General features: G+C 40.8%; 1 protein-coding gene across 1 annotated transcript in view; it reads right to left on the minus strand.

The window, feature by feature from the left end:
• rsf1b.1 (remodeling and spacing factor 1b, tandem duplicate 1) overlaps window positions 1-18943 on the minus strand; it is a 37765-nt gene extending 18822 nt beyond the window's left edge. The window contains exon 1 of the mRNA XM_064978961.1: window positions 18725-18943. Coding sequence (XP_064835033.1) covers window positions 18725-18875 — 151 coding nt within the window. The 5' untranslated portion in view covers window positions 18876-18943. The remainder of the gene's footprint in view (window positions 1-18724) is intronic.

An 18943-nucleotide genomic window follows, 5' to 3' on the forward strand; every position in this document is an offset into this window, starting at 1 on the left:
TTAATAACGTAAAAATATTATGGGTGACGTTTTGATCATTCAAAGGCTATTTTTACTTGAAGATGTTTGTTGCAGTATGCATGTTAATAATGTAAAAATAATATGGGTGATGTTTTGATCAAAGGCTATTTATACTTAAAGATGTTTGGTGCAGTATTTCTCTAGAGAAAAAAATTTAATAAAAACTAGTCGTCTGTCATTGAATGACAACCCACATTTCAAGAATCCCTAATGTTGATCAATCACCGACGAAGGGGCGTAGGCTTCGGCGACCTCACTTTGCTCAAGCCTCAAGATTGTTTTGCTCGAACAGCCGAACAAAAATAAGAAAAAAACCCCCAGCTGAACACCAAAACAAACTTTAAATAAATGTTGTCATAGTAGAAGGCGGAGCCCTACTAATTATTTGACAGAGAATACCATTTGAAGATCAGTGATTATAAACCTCACTTTGCTCAAGCTGAGCCTCTCCAACAGACTTGGGTAAATTAGGGGCAGTTTACATGGGCACAGTATTGTGGGTAGTAGCTCATATCCCTCTTAAGGCCTTATTTGGGATAAGCTGTTTACATACACCTTTGATATTCTGCTCATGGGCATCCCTGTATCCATGAATAAACAGAATATTTAAGTTCATATGGGTTAAATGTAATAGTAACTGGAATACGGACACTGACTGTAGGTCTGTAGCCTTTCACATGTAGCTAATATATTAACTCCTGCAGAATGATGCAATTCTTGCAGTGAAATTACACAACAAATGTTAATTTTGTCTCGGGAACAGGAGTTAAGAAATATTACATTTCTTTAAGCATTTCTTGAGAAAATGTGAGCGCACGTGTAATGTATTATCTTTGACACTTATGGTGCATTCAGAAAGTATTCAGATCTCTTCCCCTAATCGTTACTTTATGGGCATATTATACAATTATTTCCCTCAATCTACACACAACACCCATAATGACAAAGCAAAAACAGGTTTGCAAATAAGACAACAGATATAACTTATTTACATAAGTATTCAGACCCTTTGCCATGAGACTCGAAACTGAGCATAGTTGCAACCTGTTTCCATTGATCATCCTTGAGATGTTCCAACTACTTGGAGTCCACCTGTGGTAAATTCAAATGATTGGACATGACTTGGAAAGGCACACACCTGTCTATATAAAAAGGTCCCAAAGTTGACAGTGCATATCAGAGAAAAAAAAAATGAAGCCATGAGGTTGAAGGAATTGAGACAGGATTGTGTTGAGGCACAGATCTGGGGAAGGGTACCAAAAATGTCTGCAGCATTGAAGGTCCCCAAGAACACAGTGGCCTCCATTCTTAAAATGGAAGAAGTTTGGAACCACCAAGACTCCTCCTAGAGCTGGCCGCCTGGCCAAACTGAGCAATCGGGGGAGGTGACCAAGAACTCGATGGTCACTCTGACAGAGCTCTAGAGTTCTTCTGTGGAGATGGGAGAACGTTCCAGAATGAAAACCATCTCTACAGCACTCCACCAATCAGGTCTTTATGGTGGAGTAGCCAGACGGAAGCCACTCCTTAGTAAAAGGCACATGACAGTGCGCTTAGAGTTTGCTAAAAAGGCACCTAAAGGACCGAAATACCGTAAGAAACTAGATCCTCTGGTCTGATGAAACCAAGATTGAACTCTTTGGCCTGAATGCAAAGCATCACATCTGGAGGTGAAGCATGGTGCTGGCAGCAACATGCTGTGAAGATTTTTTCAGCGGCAGAGACTTCGTGACTAGTCCGGATCGATGGAAAGACGAACGCAGCAAAGTACAGAGAGATCCTTGATGAAAACCTGCTCCAGTGTGCACAGGACCTCAGACTGGGGCGAAGGTTAACCTTCCAACAGGACAACGACCCTAAGCACACAGCCAAGACAATATAAGAGTGGCTTCGGGATAAGTCTCTGAATGTCCTTGAGTGGCCCAGCCAGAGCACGGACTTGAACCAGATCGTACATCTCTGGAGAGACCTGAAAATAGCTATGCAGCAACGCTCCCCATCCAACCTGACAGAGCTTGAGAGGATCTGCAGAGAAGAATGAGAGAAACTCCCCAAATGCAGGTTTGCCAAGCTTGCAGCGTCATACTCAAAGAGACCTGAGGCTGTAATCACTGCCAAAGGGGCTTCAACAAAGTACTGAGTAAAGAGTCTCAATACTTATGTGATCAGTTATTGTACTTTGAATAAATTTGCAAAAATGTCTGAAAACAGTTTATTCTTTCTCATTGTGTGTAGATTGATGAGGGGGACGGGGACAATTTTATACATTTTAGAATAAGTTTGTAACGTAACAATGTGGAAAAAGTGAAGGGGGCTGAATACTTTCCGAATGCACTGTACACAAGTATTTCAACCACATAAAATATGATAAATAAATAAGCCAATAAACGTGTTCATTTACCAGAAACGTGTTCCCTCGTTTTCTCAGCTTTCATTTCTTAAAACCGGTCAAACTGATGACATTTGGACATTTTGTACAGGACCAAACCTCCCACTGTTGGGAGTTACTAGGTTCTCTCCCCGGTCCCTAAACGGAACACACAACTTTACCAGTGGTAACTAGCTCACTTATGCATTCATTCTATAAAGTTAAAGTTACAGGTCTGTGAGAGCCAGAAATCTTGCTTGTTTGTCGGTGACCAAATACTTATTTTCCACCATAATTTGTAAATAAATTCATTAAAAATCCTACAATGTGATTTTCTGGATTTTTTTTCTCATTTTGTCTGTCATAGTTGAAGTGTACCTATGATGAAAATTACAGGCCTCTCATCTTTTTAAGTGGGAGAACTTGCACAATTGGTGGCTGACTAAATACTTTTTTGCCCCACTAGGTGTTTGGGTAAAATGATTTTTGTTTGTTTATTTCTATAAACTACTGAAAACATTTCTCCCAATGAAAGCAATCATTGAAAATCAGGATTATTCTAACAAATATTTATTTCTGAACTCTTCCTACATTAAATCATTAGTATTGTGTTTAAAAATGAATATCAACTTATTTTCTTCGCATTATTCAAGGTCTGACGATGCAGAAAATGACAACTGGTCAAAATAACAAAAAAATATGCAAATAAATGCCCTAAATGACAATACTTTTATTTGGAATTTGGGAGAAATGTTTTCAGTAGTTTATAGAATATAAACAAGAAAAACCTTGTTGTAGCCAAACATACCTATAAATCGTAACCAGAGAAACAGATCATTGGCCGTGTGTTTGAGGTTATTGTCCTGCTGAAAGGTGAAAGGTCAATGTCTGTTGGAAAGCAAACGGAAACAGGTTTTCCCATCAAGGATTTAGCCTATTCTTAGCTCTATTCTAAAAAACAACCTCTGTAGTCCTTGCCGATGACAAGAATACTAATAATCAAGGTGACAGACAGTGACCCATTTAAAATTGCCTTGCATACATCTAGCTGATTAGTCCAAGAGTTTCTATTGGACAAATTCAGGTGTGTTTATACCCGTTTAAGAAATATTTTTAAACAGAAGAATTGGACGAATTAATACACCCCTGATCACATGCAAACACAGTTTACTTACATAGCAGCCACATATAAACAGCATGATCACTATGCTCGTTGTATTCCTTCTCGCATCTATGCGCTCTCACCTTTTCTCTATGCTTGGGGACTTCAGTGCACAACACATCAGTTGTCTGTGACCAGGCAAAATATAAATAAGACTATCCTAGCCAAACCTTCATATCATAATTGCTGCACACAGCCTACAGTGTCGTCACCATATTAGAGAACATCATAGTCAACATAGCTACTTGACCTGACATGTTAGTAAACCCGCTACAAGCAAGACATTTAGCAGTTACACCGGCAGGCCTGGTGGCAATAAATGAATAAAACAAAAAAGGTTACCTTAACTTGAAAGAGTTCCAGTGTTAGACATCTATAGACAGCTAGCTAACATGGCATCCCTCTATGAGCCGGGTGTTTAGGTAGGTAAACTAGCTATCTGCATTCGCTAGCTAAATAAGATAAATTTAGCTAGATCTCTCTCCCTCGCGCTTCTCCTTCATTTTTCAATAAATTAATTTGTTCAAAACTGTTAAACTATTGTCTCGCTCAGAGTCAACTACTCACCAGTTTTGATGAACTACGGTGCTAGACAGCTGTAGCTTGTGCGCATTCTCTGATCCTTTGATGGGGTGGACAACAGTTCAGGCTGCAAGAGCTCTGATAGGTTGGAGGACGTCCTCTGGAAGTTATCATAATTACTGTGCAAGTCTATTGAAGGGGGAAGGAACCATGAGCCTACTCGGTTTTGGACTCAAATGTACCCAGAGGACCGACGGAAACTAGCTGTCCTCCAGCTACACCATGGTGCTAACCTACAGAGTGTTGTTAACCTCTCTGATCTACCCATCCCGGATCCGGGGGAGTAATCATCGCCTCAAACTAATTAGCATAACGCAGCGGTCATAAATCTTCCTACAAAATCTCCCTATTTCTGAAAATCACAATTGTAATATATTGAGACACAGCTTAGCCTTTTGTTAATCACACTGTCATCTCAGATTTTCAAAATATGCTTTACAGCAAACGCTAGACAAGCATTTGTGTAAGTTTATCATGCTATGCTAGGTTCTGCTGGCAGCAGGCAACATTTTCACGAAAATAAGAAAAGCAACCAAATTAAATCATTTACCTTTGAAGAACTTCGGATGCTTTCACTCAGGAGACTCCCAGTTAGATAGCAAATGTTCCTTTTTTCCAAAAATATTATTTTTGTAGGCGAAATAGCTCCCGTTTGTTCATCACGCTTGGCTGAGAAATTGACCGGAAAATGCTGTCACTACAACGCCAAACTTTTTTCCAAATTAGCTCCATAATATTAACATGGCAAACGTTGTTTAGAATCAATCCTCAAGGTGTTTTTAACATATCTATTTGATAATATATCCATTGAGACAATTGATTTCTCATAAGAAGCAATTGGAAAAATGGCTACCTTAGTATTTTACGCAAGATTTTCTGCGGGAGACATCATGTGACCACTTGCTAAATGTGGTCCCTTACAGCTATTCTTAAACAGAAATGCGTAAAAAGACATCACAATGCTGTAGACACCTTGGGGAATATGTAGAAAACGTAAGCTCATTCACAGCCATATAAGGAGTCATTGGCATGAGGCGGTTTCAAAAAATGCGGCACTTCCTGATTGGACTTTTATCTGGGTTTCGCCTGTAACATCAGTTCTGTTGCACTCACAGACAATATCTTTGCAGTTTTGGAAACGTCAGTGTTTTCTATCCAAAGCTGTCAATTATATGCATAGTCGAGCATCTTTTCATGACAAAATATCTTGTTTAAAACGGGAACGTTTTTATTCAACAATTAAAATACTGCCCCTAGTCGTATTAAGGTTAATGTCAGGGATGCAAACTGGTGACTTTTTTTTTTTTACACTGAAACCTGCAAAAAAATCTCTGCTAGGGAGAAATGCAGGTTAACTAATTAAACAACAAAATATTATGATCTACATGATCATTCTGTGTAAAAATAAATAAATAAGGGAGGTTAAAGTGAACCTAACTAACTGCTATAAAATGTTAAGAAAGCAATCCAATGTTATTTGTTGCCTAGACTTTACTGCGAATGACACTCCAGTCTTGAGAAAAAACAATACACTAATATTGCAGTTACCATGACAGCCTTTATTATAGAAATATTGCACTTGGGGAAAAATGTAGAAATAGAATGAAACAAAACAGGCATTCTATATTTGATCTATTATAGTGGCCACTTCAGTAGATGTCGATCAAGTGCTACATGTGTTCAGAAATAACGTTGAGTAAAAAAAAAAAAAAGAGTATCACCTCACACATAAAAGTGTTCAAGTTCAACACAACAAAAGCAATATCTTTGGGCTACACATTATTACATTACACATTCTGCCTGCGGACATCTGTTTTACAACTTGTCAGCAGAGCATGATGCCCTTTGTTGGCATAATTGATCTCTTTCAGGCAGAGTACACCTGGCATACCCCTTTTTATCCACTGTATTGAAAAAGTGAGAAAGAGGGAAGGTTTGTAGTGTTCCTTTCAACTCTATAGTGGCATCCAGCTTAAGCCAGGTCCAGCTACACGTTATCCCCGAATCCACTTGCTTAACCTTTTCCGTGTGGGGTGCAGTATTTTTTGTTTTTGTCTAAAAAACGTACCCATTTCAAACTGCCCATTTCTCAGCCCCAGAAACTAGAATATTCATATAATTGTCATATTAGGATAGAAAACAATCCAAAGTTTCCAAAACTGTAAAAATATTGTCTGTGAGTATAACAGTATAACAAACCTGAGGAAAATCCAATCAGGAAGTGCCTCTTATTTTGAAACCTCTCTGTTCCTATACATGCCTATCCTGCATTTAAAGGGATATCAACCAGATTCCTTTTTCTATGGCTTCCCTAAGGTGTCAGTCTTAATAAGCCATGGTTCCAGGCTTTTATTTTGACAAATGAGCGTGAAAGATCACATTGCGTATAAGTGGATAGGTGGGGGCCATTGTTTCTGAAAAACCTACACACCCGTTTGATATATTATTGAATATTTATTTTAAAAACAACCTGAGGAGTGATATAAAAAACGTTTGACATGTTTCTGTGGACATTATGGATATTATTTGGAATATACGTCTGCGTTGTCGTGAACGCTCTTTCCTGTGGATTTCTGAACATAAGGTAAACGATTAACTTGATTGCTTTTCTGATTTGTGACCTAGCTACTTAATGCTTAGTGTACATAATGTTATGTTATGCTATCGATAAACTTACAAATGCTTGGATTGCTTTCGCTGTAAAGCATAATTAAATAATCTGAGACGACAGGTGGATTAACAAAAGGCTAAACTGTGTTTTGCAATATTGCACTTGTGATTTCATTAATATTTTATAGTAATATTATTTGACTGTGGTGCTATGCTATTCAGCGGTTGCTGATGAAAATGATCCCGCTAACGGGATGGGTAGCGTCAAGAAGTTATTAACAAGCAATGCCTCTTTCACCTAATTCTCTCATTCTGAAAATTGACCACATACTGTAGAGGGAAAACATTAGTTCACGGATAATAGTTAGTTCGTTGGCTAGTTAACATTTCACACAGATTGCCAGGGTCCAGTAAGCACCTAGCACGTTATAACTTGAGGAACGGCAAGGAGTCATATACCAGTTAATACTATAGCGAATTGGTTAGGTTAGTAACGTTCGCTCACCTGATGTTGTAACGTTAGCTGTCTGCCTTCATTAGCCAGCTAATTTTCACACCATAAACTCAATTACTTGATCTGTGAAGTTGGCTAATGTTGTTCAACATTTCTCTGGCTAACTAACGGAGAGTTCGATCCAGCTAGCAAGATACTTAACAATGCTTGTTCCACCACACTTTCTCCCTCATCTCAAACTTTCCAAATGCCAGTTGTTTTTCGGTTATAGCTCATGAAGTATGCGCCATCACCTTCTCGCCCCGGTTTCCGTGGGCAGGCTTCTCACCTAACTCTTTGTTAATGTTCAGGGGACGAGCTGCTGTAACTGGAAAATGAACTTTACACTCTCCCGCTGTCTTTCCAAAGTGCGCGGTGATGCAGAAATCGGCAAATTGGTTGTCTCTTCAGTCGCGTGCTGCATTCTGTTATATGAACGATTGTCTGAGCCTTGGATACAGCCAGTAGTGATCCAAGCGCCCCACCAAACTTCTCATCGGATCTACACGAATCACATAGGCCACCTATTTTAGATTCAAAACTGAGAAATTTTGCCAAAAGGTGACTAGTTTGCATCCCTGTAATGTAGACCTTCACAGTGAACCTTCAATGAACCTACCAGGTACCTCCCCAAAGCCTTAAACACGGGCACCCTCATAGATATCATCCTAACCAACTTGCCCTCTATATACACCTCTGCTGTCTTCAACCAAGATCTCAGCGATCACTGCCTCATTGCCTGCATCCGTAATGGGTCAGCGGTCAAACGACCTCCACTCATCACTGTAAAACGCTCCCTGAAACATTTCAGCGAGCAGGCCTTTCTAATCGACCTGGCCGGGGTATCCTGGAAGGATATTGATCTCATCCCGCCAGTAGAGGATGCCTGGATATTTTTTTTAAATGCCTTCCTAACCATCTTAAATAAACATGCCCCATTCAAAAAATTTAGAACCAGGAACATATATACCCCTTGGTTCTCCCCAGACCTGACTGTCCTTAACCAACACAAAAACATCCTATGACGTTCTGCATTAGCATCGAACAGCCCCCCGTGATATGCAGCTGTTCAGGGAAGCTAGAAACCATTATACACAGGCAGTTAGAAAAGCCAAGGCTAGGCTTTTTCAAGCAGAAATTTGCTTCCTGCAACACTAACTCAAAAAAGTTCTGGGACACTGTAAAGTCCATGGAGAATAAGAACACCTCCTCCCAGCTGCCCACTGCACTGAAGATAGGAAAACACTGTCACCACTGATAAATTCACCATAATTGAGAATTTCAATAAGCATTTTTCTACAGCTGGCCATGCTTTCCACCTGGCTACTCCTACCCCGGTCATCAGCACTGCACCCCCCACAGCAACTCGCCCAAGCCTTCCCCATTTCTCCTTCTCCCAAATCCGTTCAGCTGATGTTCTGAAAGAGCTGCAAAATCTGGACCCCTACAAATCAGCCGGGCTAGACAATCTGGACCCTCTCTTTCTAAAATTATCTGCCGAAATTGTTGCCACCCCTATTACTAGCCTGTTCAACCCCTCTTTCGTGTTGTCTGAGATTCCCAAAGATTGGAAAGCAGTTGCGGTCATCCCCCTCTTCAAAGGGGGGGACACTCTTGACCCAAACTGCTACAGACCTATATCTATTCTACCATGCCTTTCTAAGGTCTTTGAAAGCCAAGTCAACAAACAGATTACCGACCATTTCGAATCTCACCATACCTTCTCTGCTATGCAATCTGATTTCAGAGTTGGTCATGGGTGCACCTCAGCCACGCTCAAGGTCCTAAACGATATCTTAACCGCCATCGATAAGAAACATTACTGTGCAGCCGTATTCATTGATCTGGCAAAGGCTTTCGACTCTGTCAATCACCACATCCTCATCGGCAGACTCGACAGCCTTGGTTTCGCAAATGATTGCCTCACCTGGTTCACCAACTACTTCTCTGATAAGAGTTCAGTGTGTCAAATCGGAGGGTCTGCTGTCCTGACCTCTGGCAGTCTCTATTGGGGTGCCACAGGGTTCAATTCTTGGACCGACTCTCTTGTCTGTATACATCAATGAGGTCGATCTTGCCGCTGGTGAGTCTCTGATCTACCTCTACGCAGATGACACCATTCTGTATACTTCTGGCCCTTCTTTGGACACTGCTAACAACCCTCCAGGCAAGCTTCAATGCCATACAACTCTCCTTCCGTGGCCTCCAATTGCTCTTAAATACAAGTAAAACTAAATGCATGCTCTTCAACCGATCGCTACCTGCACCTACCCGCCTGTCCAACATCACTACTCTGGATGGCTCTGACTACAAATACCTAGGTGTCTGATTAGACTGTAAACTCTCCTTCCAGACCCATATCAAATATCTCCAATCCAAAGTTAAATCTAGAATTGGCTTCCTATTTCGCATCAAAGCATCCTTCACTCATGCTGCCAAACATACCCTTGTAAAACTGACCATCCTACCAATCCTAGACTTTGGAGATGTCATTTACAAAATAGCCTCCAATACCCTACTCAACAAATTGGATGCAGTCTATCACAGTGCAATCCGTTTAGTCACCAAAGCCCCATATACTACCCACCATTGCGACCTGTACGCTCTCGTTGGCTGGCCTTCGCTTCATACTCGTCGCCAAACCCACTGGCTCCATGTCATCTACAAGACCCTGCTTGTTAAAGTCCCCCCTTATCTCAGCTCGCTGGTCACCATAGCAAATCCCACCTGTAGCACACGCTCCAGCGGGTATATCTCTCTAGTCACCCCCAAAACCAATTCTTTCTTTGGCCGCCTCTCCTTCCAGTTCTCTGCTGCCAATGACTGGAACGAACTACAAAAATCTCTGAAACTGGAAACACTTATCTCCCTCACTAACTTTAAGCGCCAACTGTCAGAGCAGCTCACAGATCACTGCACCTGTACACAGCCCACCTATAATTTAGCCCAAACAACTACCTCTTTCCCTACTGTATTTTATTTATTTTGCTCCTTTGCACCCCATTATTTTTATTTTCCACATTCTTCCATTGCAAATCTACCATTCCAGTGTTTTACTTGCTATATTGTATTTACTTTGCCACCATGGCCTTTTTTTGCCTTTACCTCCCTTATCTCACCTCATTTGCTCACATTGTATATAGACTTGTTGATACTGTATGTTTGTTTTACTCCATGTGTAACTCTGTGTCGTTGTATGTGTCCAACTGCTTTGTTTTATCTTGGCCAGGTCGCAATTGTAAATGAGAACTTGTTCTCAACTTGCCAACCTTGTTTAAATAATGGTGAAATAAATAAACAAATAAAAATAGTAAAACAGTATGTTTTAATAAATTACTTGGTGGTCTGGAGAACGGGCGTGCCAGTCCATAGGATTAATGCCTTCCTCTAGCAGGAACTGCTGACACAGTCCAGCCACATGAGGTCTAGCATTGTCTTGCATTAGGAGGAACCCAGGGCCAACCGCACCAGCATATGGTCTCACAAGGGGTCTGAGGATCTCATCTAGGTACCTAATGGCAGTCAGGCTACCTCTGGCGAGCACATGGAGGGCTGTCCCCCAAAGAAATGCCACCCCACACCATGACTGACCCACCGCCAAACCGGTCATGCTGGAGGATGTTGCAGGCAGCAGAACGTTCTCCACGGCGTCTCCAGACTCTGTCACGTCTGTCATGTGCTCAGTGTGAACCTGCTTTCATCTGTGAAGAGCACAGGGCGCCAGTGGCGAATTTGCCAATCTTGGTGTTCTCTGGCAAATGCCAAACATACTGCACGGTGTTGGGTTGTAAGCACAACCCCCACCTGTGGACGTCGGGCCCTCGTACTTTTCTGGATTTTTTTCTCTCATTTTGTCTGTCATAGTTGAAGTGTACCTATGATGAAAATTACAGGCCTCATCTTTAAGTGGGAAAACTTGCACAATTGGTGGCTGACTAAATACTTTTTTGCCCCACTGTATATTTTTAAGGTCCCCACATATTGGAGGCCCCCACATGTACCATTCGAGGCATAATAAAAAAATACTTATCAAAAACCATCGGTTTAAGCTTGAGATTTTTTTCCCGTCTCAATCCATCACATCTGGCAATGTTGACCTTCCACATCTGAGGTGGAAGGCGACCGAGCTAGAGCAGTGTTTGTCAGACCAGGAGACATCCAGAATACGGGTCTTCTCACAAAAACATCTGTAGCTTCAGAGCACACTATTATGACCCCTCTATGGAAAGATGAGAACCTCACGAACACGATGTTCTCCATTTTGCTCTACCCCCACAAGAGTCACGGGACTCGTCTAAAGGTAACCTGATAACATACGAAAAATAAATGGAAGTGAACAGGGCATTTCCATGTAAAATATATTATACTGTAAAATAACACATTTCAGGTGCTGCTGATAATAGTGCCACCGACACCGAGGCAACGGATATGTGTAGCCCATGTACGGTGCCTATAGAAAGTCTACACCCTCTTGAATTTTTTTCACATTTTGTTGTGTTACAAAATAGGATTTAAATGGATATTCATTTTACAGTCATCGGTCTCCACAAAATATTCCATAATGTCAAAGTGAAAAGAAAATTCTATGAATAAAATGTGATTAATAAAAAGTAGTTGCATTAGTATTCACCCCTTTTGTTTAGCCAACCATAAGTTGGCTAAATAAGTTAGTTCAGAAGTAGAATTTGGCGTAACAAATCACATAGGTTATACAGATTCATGGTTTGAAATAATTGGCGGTTGACATGATTTTTGAATGACGACACCTTCCTCTGTCCCACATACATACATACATCATTAAGGTCCATCAAGTACTGATTTTTAAGCACAGATTCAACTACAAAAGACGAGGTGCTTTTTAAAGCCTCAAAACAGGGCAGTGATTGGTAGATAGTTAATAAATCAGACAGTGAACAGATCTTTAAGCATGGTCAAGTTCATAATTATAATATGGATGATGTATTGAAACACCCAGACACTTCAAAGATGTCGTTGTTCTTGAGCTGCAGGACAGGAAGGAAACTGCTTAGGGATGTCAACTACAGAATTCAATGGCTGTGATGGGAGACAACTGAGGATGGATCAACAACATTGTAGTAACTCCACAATAATTACCTAAATTACAGAGAAAATACACATAATAAAAATATTCCAAAACATGCATGTGTAAAGTAATACTGGGGGAAAACAGCAAAAGAACACACTTCTTGGCATAAATTCCAACAACACTGATTTTCAAGCATGGTAGTGGCTGCATTATGGTATAGGTATACTTGACATTGGCAAAGACTGGAAAGTTTTTCAGGAAAAAAAACAGGATGGAGCTAAGCACAGGCAAAATCATGGAGGAAAACCTGCTTCAGCTTCAGTGAAAACCTGCTTCAGCAATAAACCTACCACACGAAGCAGTCTACACTGGAGTTGCTTACCAAGAAGACAGTGAATGTTCCTGAGTGGCAGAGTTAACGTTTTGACTTAAATCTGCTTGAAAATCTATGGCAAGATTTGAAAATGGCTGTCTAGCCATAATCCCCAACACCTTGACAGAGCATGAACATTTTTTTAAATAATTATGGGCAAATATTGCACAATAGTGAACCGCTTCAGGAAACTAGGCGTGTGTGGCGCGTCACTACTTCACAGGAGAGACATTTGAACGTAAACAACTTAAATCAACAACAAAAAAATTGGGCAGAAATATATTCTCGAATGTGAAATTACATGTGCCTTAACAAACCTGTATGCAATCTGTAAATACGAATAAAATTGTTAAAATTATGAGCCAAGTTGATTTAGCCATGGAAAAAAACATCAACCTTCCTGCTAGCCATGATATGTTGAGCTAATGAGTGGGCTAACAAAGCAGAGATGAGTTGGGATTGGTCTGCCATGTAGCATGTTTCTGTCTATAATATGAGCTGGTCAGTATGTGTAGGTAATCCTTTCTAATGCAGCTGTTTATAAAGACATCACGTAGTAGAACTGAGATAATAGATGGGCTGGACATGCAGAGAGATGAGTTGGGATTGGTCTGCCATGTAGCATGTTTCTCTCTATAATATGAGCTGGTCAGTATGTGTAGGTAATCCTTTCTATAGTGGCTTTTTGAAAGATATCAAGTAGTAAAACTGCATAAGTGTTGTTCTCCACCATCTGGAGGAGCGAGTTTTGAAATCAGTGGAATAAGTTTATGATAGCTAGGAAGCTGATACATTATATTCATTCATTATATTCACCATATTCATTGGGAAATAAAAGCGTAATTAGATTGTTGTCAGCAGCACAGTTGCAGTCACCAATGCTCTAGACAACATAAAAATCAGCCTAACCAGCTCTGCCAGGGCGAGTAAAATTGTCAGAGTGAGCAGATCTTTCATTTGTGTCTGGGTGTAAACTCAGCAAAAAAAAGAAACATCCTCTCACTGTCAACTGTGTTTATTTTCAGCTAACTTAACATGTGTAAATATTTGTATGAACATAAGATTCAACAAATGAGACGAACTGAACAAGTCCCACAGACACGTGACTAACAGAAACTGGAGTGGTGTCCCTGAACAGAGGGGGGGGGTCAAAAATCAAAAAGTAACATTCAGTCTCTGGTGTGGCCACCAGCTGCATAACCTGTTTGGGACAGGGGGCAGTATTTTCAAGTCTGGGTGAAAAGCGTGCCCAAAGTAAACTGCCTGCTACTCAGGCCCAGAAGCTAGGATATGCATATAATTTAAAAATTTGGATAGAAAACACTAACGTTTCTAAAACTGTTAAAATAATGTTTGTGAGTATAGCATAACTTATTTGGCAGGCAAAACCCAGAGGACAAACCATCCTGGAAAAAACAAACACTTGAGGTGACTGTTTTCTATTGGTTTTCTATGGGGAACTAGCTTATGAGGCACCTGGTTGCAGTTCCTATGGCTTCCACTAGATGGCAATAGTCTTTAGAAATTGGTTGATGTTTTTCCTTTGAGAAATGAAGAAGTACGGCTGTTCAGAATGAGTGTCAAGCCAAGTGTACTCTTGTTTGGTGCGCGCTCCAGGTTATGCGCTCCACGTTGATTTATTGATCTATTGAACACAGTATATTCCGTCTTAAATTCGATCGATTATTTACGTTTAGGACACCTAAAGTAGGATTAGGAAAGTTGTTTGAAATGTTTGGACCAAGTTTACAGGTAACTTATTAGATAATTTGTAGTCATGTTGGAACCGGTGTTTTTCTGAATCAAACGCGCCAAACAAATGGACATTTTGGGGATAAAAAAAAAAAATAAAAAAAGTTTATTGAACAAAAGGACCATTTGTGATGTTTCTGGAACATATTGGAGTGCCAACAGAAGATCTTCAAAGGTAAGGCATGAATTACATCGTTATTTCTGACTTTCGTGTCGCATATCCATGCGGTGCGTATCATTGCTCCAATGTGTACCTAACCATAAACATCAATGCTTTACTTAAAATCAATACACAGAAGTATATATTTTTAAACCTGCATATTTAGCTAAAAGAAATCCAGGTTAGCAGGCAATATTAACCAGGTGAAATTGTGTCACGTCTCTTGCGTTCATTGCACGCAGAGTCAGTGTATATGCAACAGTTTGGAGAATTTTACGTAATTATGACATAACATTGAAGGTTGTGCAATGTAACAGGAATATTTAGACTAATGGTTGCCACCCATTAGATAAAATACAAAACGGTTCTGTATTTCACTGAAAGAATAAATGTCGTGTTTCCAGGATGATAGTTTCCGCATTAGAACATATTAATGACCGAAGGTGTGTTATTATGTTATAATTAAGTCTATAATTTGAGAGCAGTCTGACTGAGCATGGTAGGCAGCAGCAGGCTCGTAAGCATTCATTCAAACAGCACTTTCATGAGTTTGCCAGCAGCTGTTTATGACTTCAAGCCTATCAACTCCCGAGATTAGGCTGGTGTAACCGATGTGAAATGGTTAGCTAATTAGTGGGGTGCGCTCTAATAGCGTTTCAAACGTCACTCGCTCTGAGACTTGGGAGTGGTTGTTCCCTTTGCTCTGCATGGGTAACGCTGCTTCGAGTGTGGCTGTTGTCGTTGTGTTCCTGGTTTGAGCCCAGGTAGGAGTGAGGAGAGGGACGGAAGCTATACTGTTACACTGGCAATAATAAAGTGCCTATAAGAACATCCAATAGTCACAGGTTAATGAAATACAAATGCAATAGAGAGAAATAGTCCTATAATAACAACAACATAAAAAAACTTCTTCCCTGGGAATATTGAAGTATCATGTCAAAAGGAAACACCAGCTTTCATATGCTCTCATGTTCTGAGCAAGGAACTTAAATGTTAGCTTTCTTACATGGCATATATTGCACTTTTACTTTCTTCTCCAACACTGTGTTTTGGCATTATTTAAAACAAATTGAACATGTTTCATTATTTATTTGAGGCTAAATTGATTTTTAATATTTATTATATTAAGTTAAAATAAGTGTTCATTCAGTGTTGTTGTAATTGTCATTATTACAAATAAATTGTTTTTAAAATCGTCCGAATCATCGGAATCTGTTTTTTTTTTTTTTTTTTTGGTCATCCAATAATCTACGTTGAAAATTCATAATCAGTCGACCTCTACTCCAGATTAAATTACGAACACGTAGTAAACTAGTAGTAGTAAACAAGCCTTGTGTTGAAAATCTTTGGTTGTTTAGTACATGGGAAATGTGCCATTTTGTCAAAAGTGAGGTTACAAGTTCATCAACGTTCAATACAGAATTACTTTCCCATTGTTCCTCAACTGTAGTGTATGAGAACATTTTCTAGCTGATTCTCTACTTTTATCCAATGTAAAACACACAATTTCAAGACCGAATCAAGCCGGTCGGTCACAGGTGTGCAAAGCTGTTATGAGACCCATGAAGACTCACAGCTGTAATTGCTGCCAAAGGTGTTTCTACCATGTACAGACTCATGGGGGTGAGTACTTAGCTAATCAAGGTAAATACACTGCTCAAAAAAATGAAGGAAACATTTAAACAACACAATGTAACTCCAAGTCAATCACTCTTCTGTGAAATCAAACTGTCCACTGGCTGATGTTTTGGTCACTTTTGAATGCTGGCGGTGCTTTCACTCTAGTGGTAGCATGAGACGGAGTCTACAACCCACACAAGTGGCTCAGGCAGTGCAGCTCATCCAGGATGGCACATCAATGCGAGCTGTGGCAAGAAGGTTTGCTGTGTCTGTCAGCGTAGTGTCCAGAGCATGGAGGCGCTACCAGGAGAACAGAACATCAGGAGACGTGGAGGAGGCCCGTAGGAGGGCAACAACCCAGCAGCAGGACTGCTACCTCCGCCTTTGTGCAAGGAGGAGCAGGAGGAGCACTGCCAGAGCCCTGCAAAATGACCTCCAGCAGGCCACAAATGTGCATGTGTCTGCTCAAACGGTCAGAAACAGACTCCATGAGGGTGGTATGAGGGCCCGACGTCCACAGGTGGGGGTTGTGCTTGCAGCCCAACACCGTGCAGGACGTTTGGAAAATTCGCCACTGGCGCCCTTTGCTCTTCACAGATGAAAGCAGGTTCACACTGAGCACATGACAGACGTGACAGAGTCTGGAGACGCCGTGGAGAATGTTCTGCTGCCTGCAACATCCTCCAGCATGACCGGTTTGGCGGTGGGTCAGTCATGGTGTGGGGTGGCCGCACAGCTCTCCATGTGCTCGCCAGAGGTAGCCTGACTGCCATTAGGTACCGAGATGAGATCCTCAGACCCATTGTGAGACCATATGCTGGTGCAGTTGGCCCTGGGTTCCTCCTAATGCAAGACAATGCTAGACCTCATGTGGCTGGAGTGTGTCAGCAGTTCCTGCAAGAGGAAGGCATTGATGCTATGGACTGGCCCGCCCGTTCCCCAGACCTGAATCCAATTGAGCACATCTGGGACATCACGTCTCGCTCCGTCCACCAACGCCGCATTGCACCACAGACTGTCCAGGAGTTGGCGGATGCTTTAGTCCAGGTCTGGGAGGAGATCCCTCAGGAGACCATCCGCCACCTCATCAGGAGCATGCCCAGGCATTGTAGGGAGGTCATACAGGCACGTGGAGGCCACACACACACTACTGAGCCTCATTTTGACCTGTTTAAAGGACATTGCATCAAAGTTGGATCAGCCTGTAGTGTGGTTTTCCACTTTAATTTTGAGTGTGACTCCAAATCCAGACCTCCATGGGTTGATACATTTCATTTCCATTGATAATTTGTGTGATTTTGTCAGCACATTCAACTATGTAAAGAAAAAAGTATTTAATAAGAATATTTCATTCATTCAGATCTAGGATGTGTTATTTTAGTGTTCCCTTTATTTTTTTGAGCAGTGTAGTTTATTCATTAACCTTAAATATATATAAAGAGAGAATTGTTTTACTTAGAGAGTAATGTGTAGATTGTTGACAATAAAATAATTAAATCCATTTGAATTTCACTTCGTACCAATCAAATGAAGAAATACTTTCTATAGGCACTATCTGATGCGGTCTGCACAAAAAGATTTTGGCATCAGATACATGGGCTACATACAGTAAGACAGAGTGGAGATGTTTCGATCACTGATGCTTTCTCCAATGAGATAGTTTCAGTCACTTGTGAATTGAAGGACAGTGTACTGTTCAGATGCTAGAATTATTCTGGGATTAATGTACTATGGTAACATTTTTTCTCTCAGCAAATAACTTCAAAATGTGACTGGTTCATGTTCATGGCACATGAAAAGGTAATACATTTTTACAGTTAAATTACTCTTCCTTATAAATGAAAACAATTGGGGGGGGGGGGGGGGTGATCTGCCTGGGACCTCCAAAATCATTACATCGGACCTAAATATGTTTTTTTTTATTTGATGCATCGAAATCATATTTATTTTTATTTTAAACCTAACAATTAAGATTTGTTTGGACTTTGTGGCTACTACACAAGCTAATTGGAACTTAATTACTGAAGGAGTCCATTGAGCAGGGAGACCAGGTGTGCGCGTGCGCAATACAGCGCGAGCGAACCACAGCAAAAATATTACTTAACGGTAAATACAAATGGACAATTGTCCTTATCACAACATACGTCATAAACCGAAGAACAGGTGTGCCCCATACTTTCAAATGTTAACAGCAATTAATCTTTGTGCAAAAGCTCAAAGCAGTTTCTGTAGGATCTGATATCGTGCAATTCGGTCCATGGCAGATAAAGGCTGGAAAATAAATGCAATCATTTTAAAATCAGAAAATTACACCGAAGTCTTTCAGTCTTTGAAAAGTTCGGAGTTAAACTGTGCAAAAACAAAGTATCTGACTCACCAGGAATCTTTCGTATGAATTTGGGACAGCAAAAATGCATAGAAAACGTTTGGAAAACACACAATAACAACTAGCTAGCTGGGACAAACGACACAGAACACTATGCAATGGTGTGGAGTCGCACGTCCCCCACAGCAGCTCGCGCTTTTCAAACTATACCTGAAGATGTGTCTTGGAGATATCTCTCCAACTGCGGAAATGTGAGCTCCGGTAGATCCAGCAAAGCTCCATAACGCTCTAGAAAAGAGCATATCACGGCGTAGCTTGGGCACAAATCGGAGAAACCCGCCGATGGAGCCGAGGCAGCCATCTTTTCCAATGGTGGAGCAGCAGACTCGAAAAGCTCGGAGGACCAATGATTGCCCACAATTCACCGCG

This window comes from Oncorhynchus masou, chromosome 11, assembly GCF_036934945.1.
Source record: "Oncorhynchus masou masou isolate Uvic2021 chromosome 11, UVic_Omas_1.1, whole genome shotgun sequence".
In the NCBI taxonomy this organism is placed as follows: domain Eukaryota; kingdom Metazoa; phylum Chordata; class Actinopteri; order Salmoniformes; family Salmonidae; genus Oncorhynchus; species Oncorhynchus masou.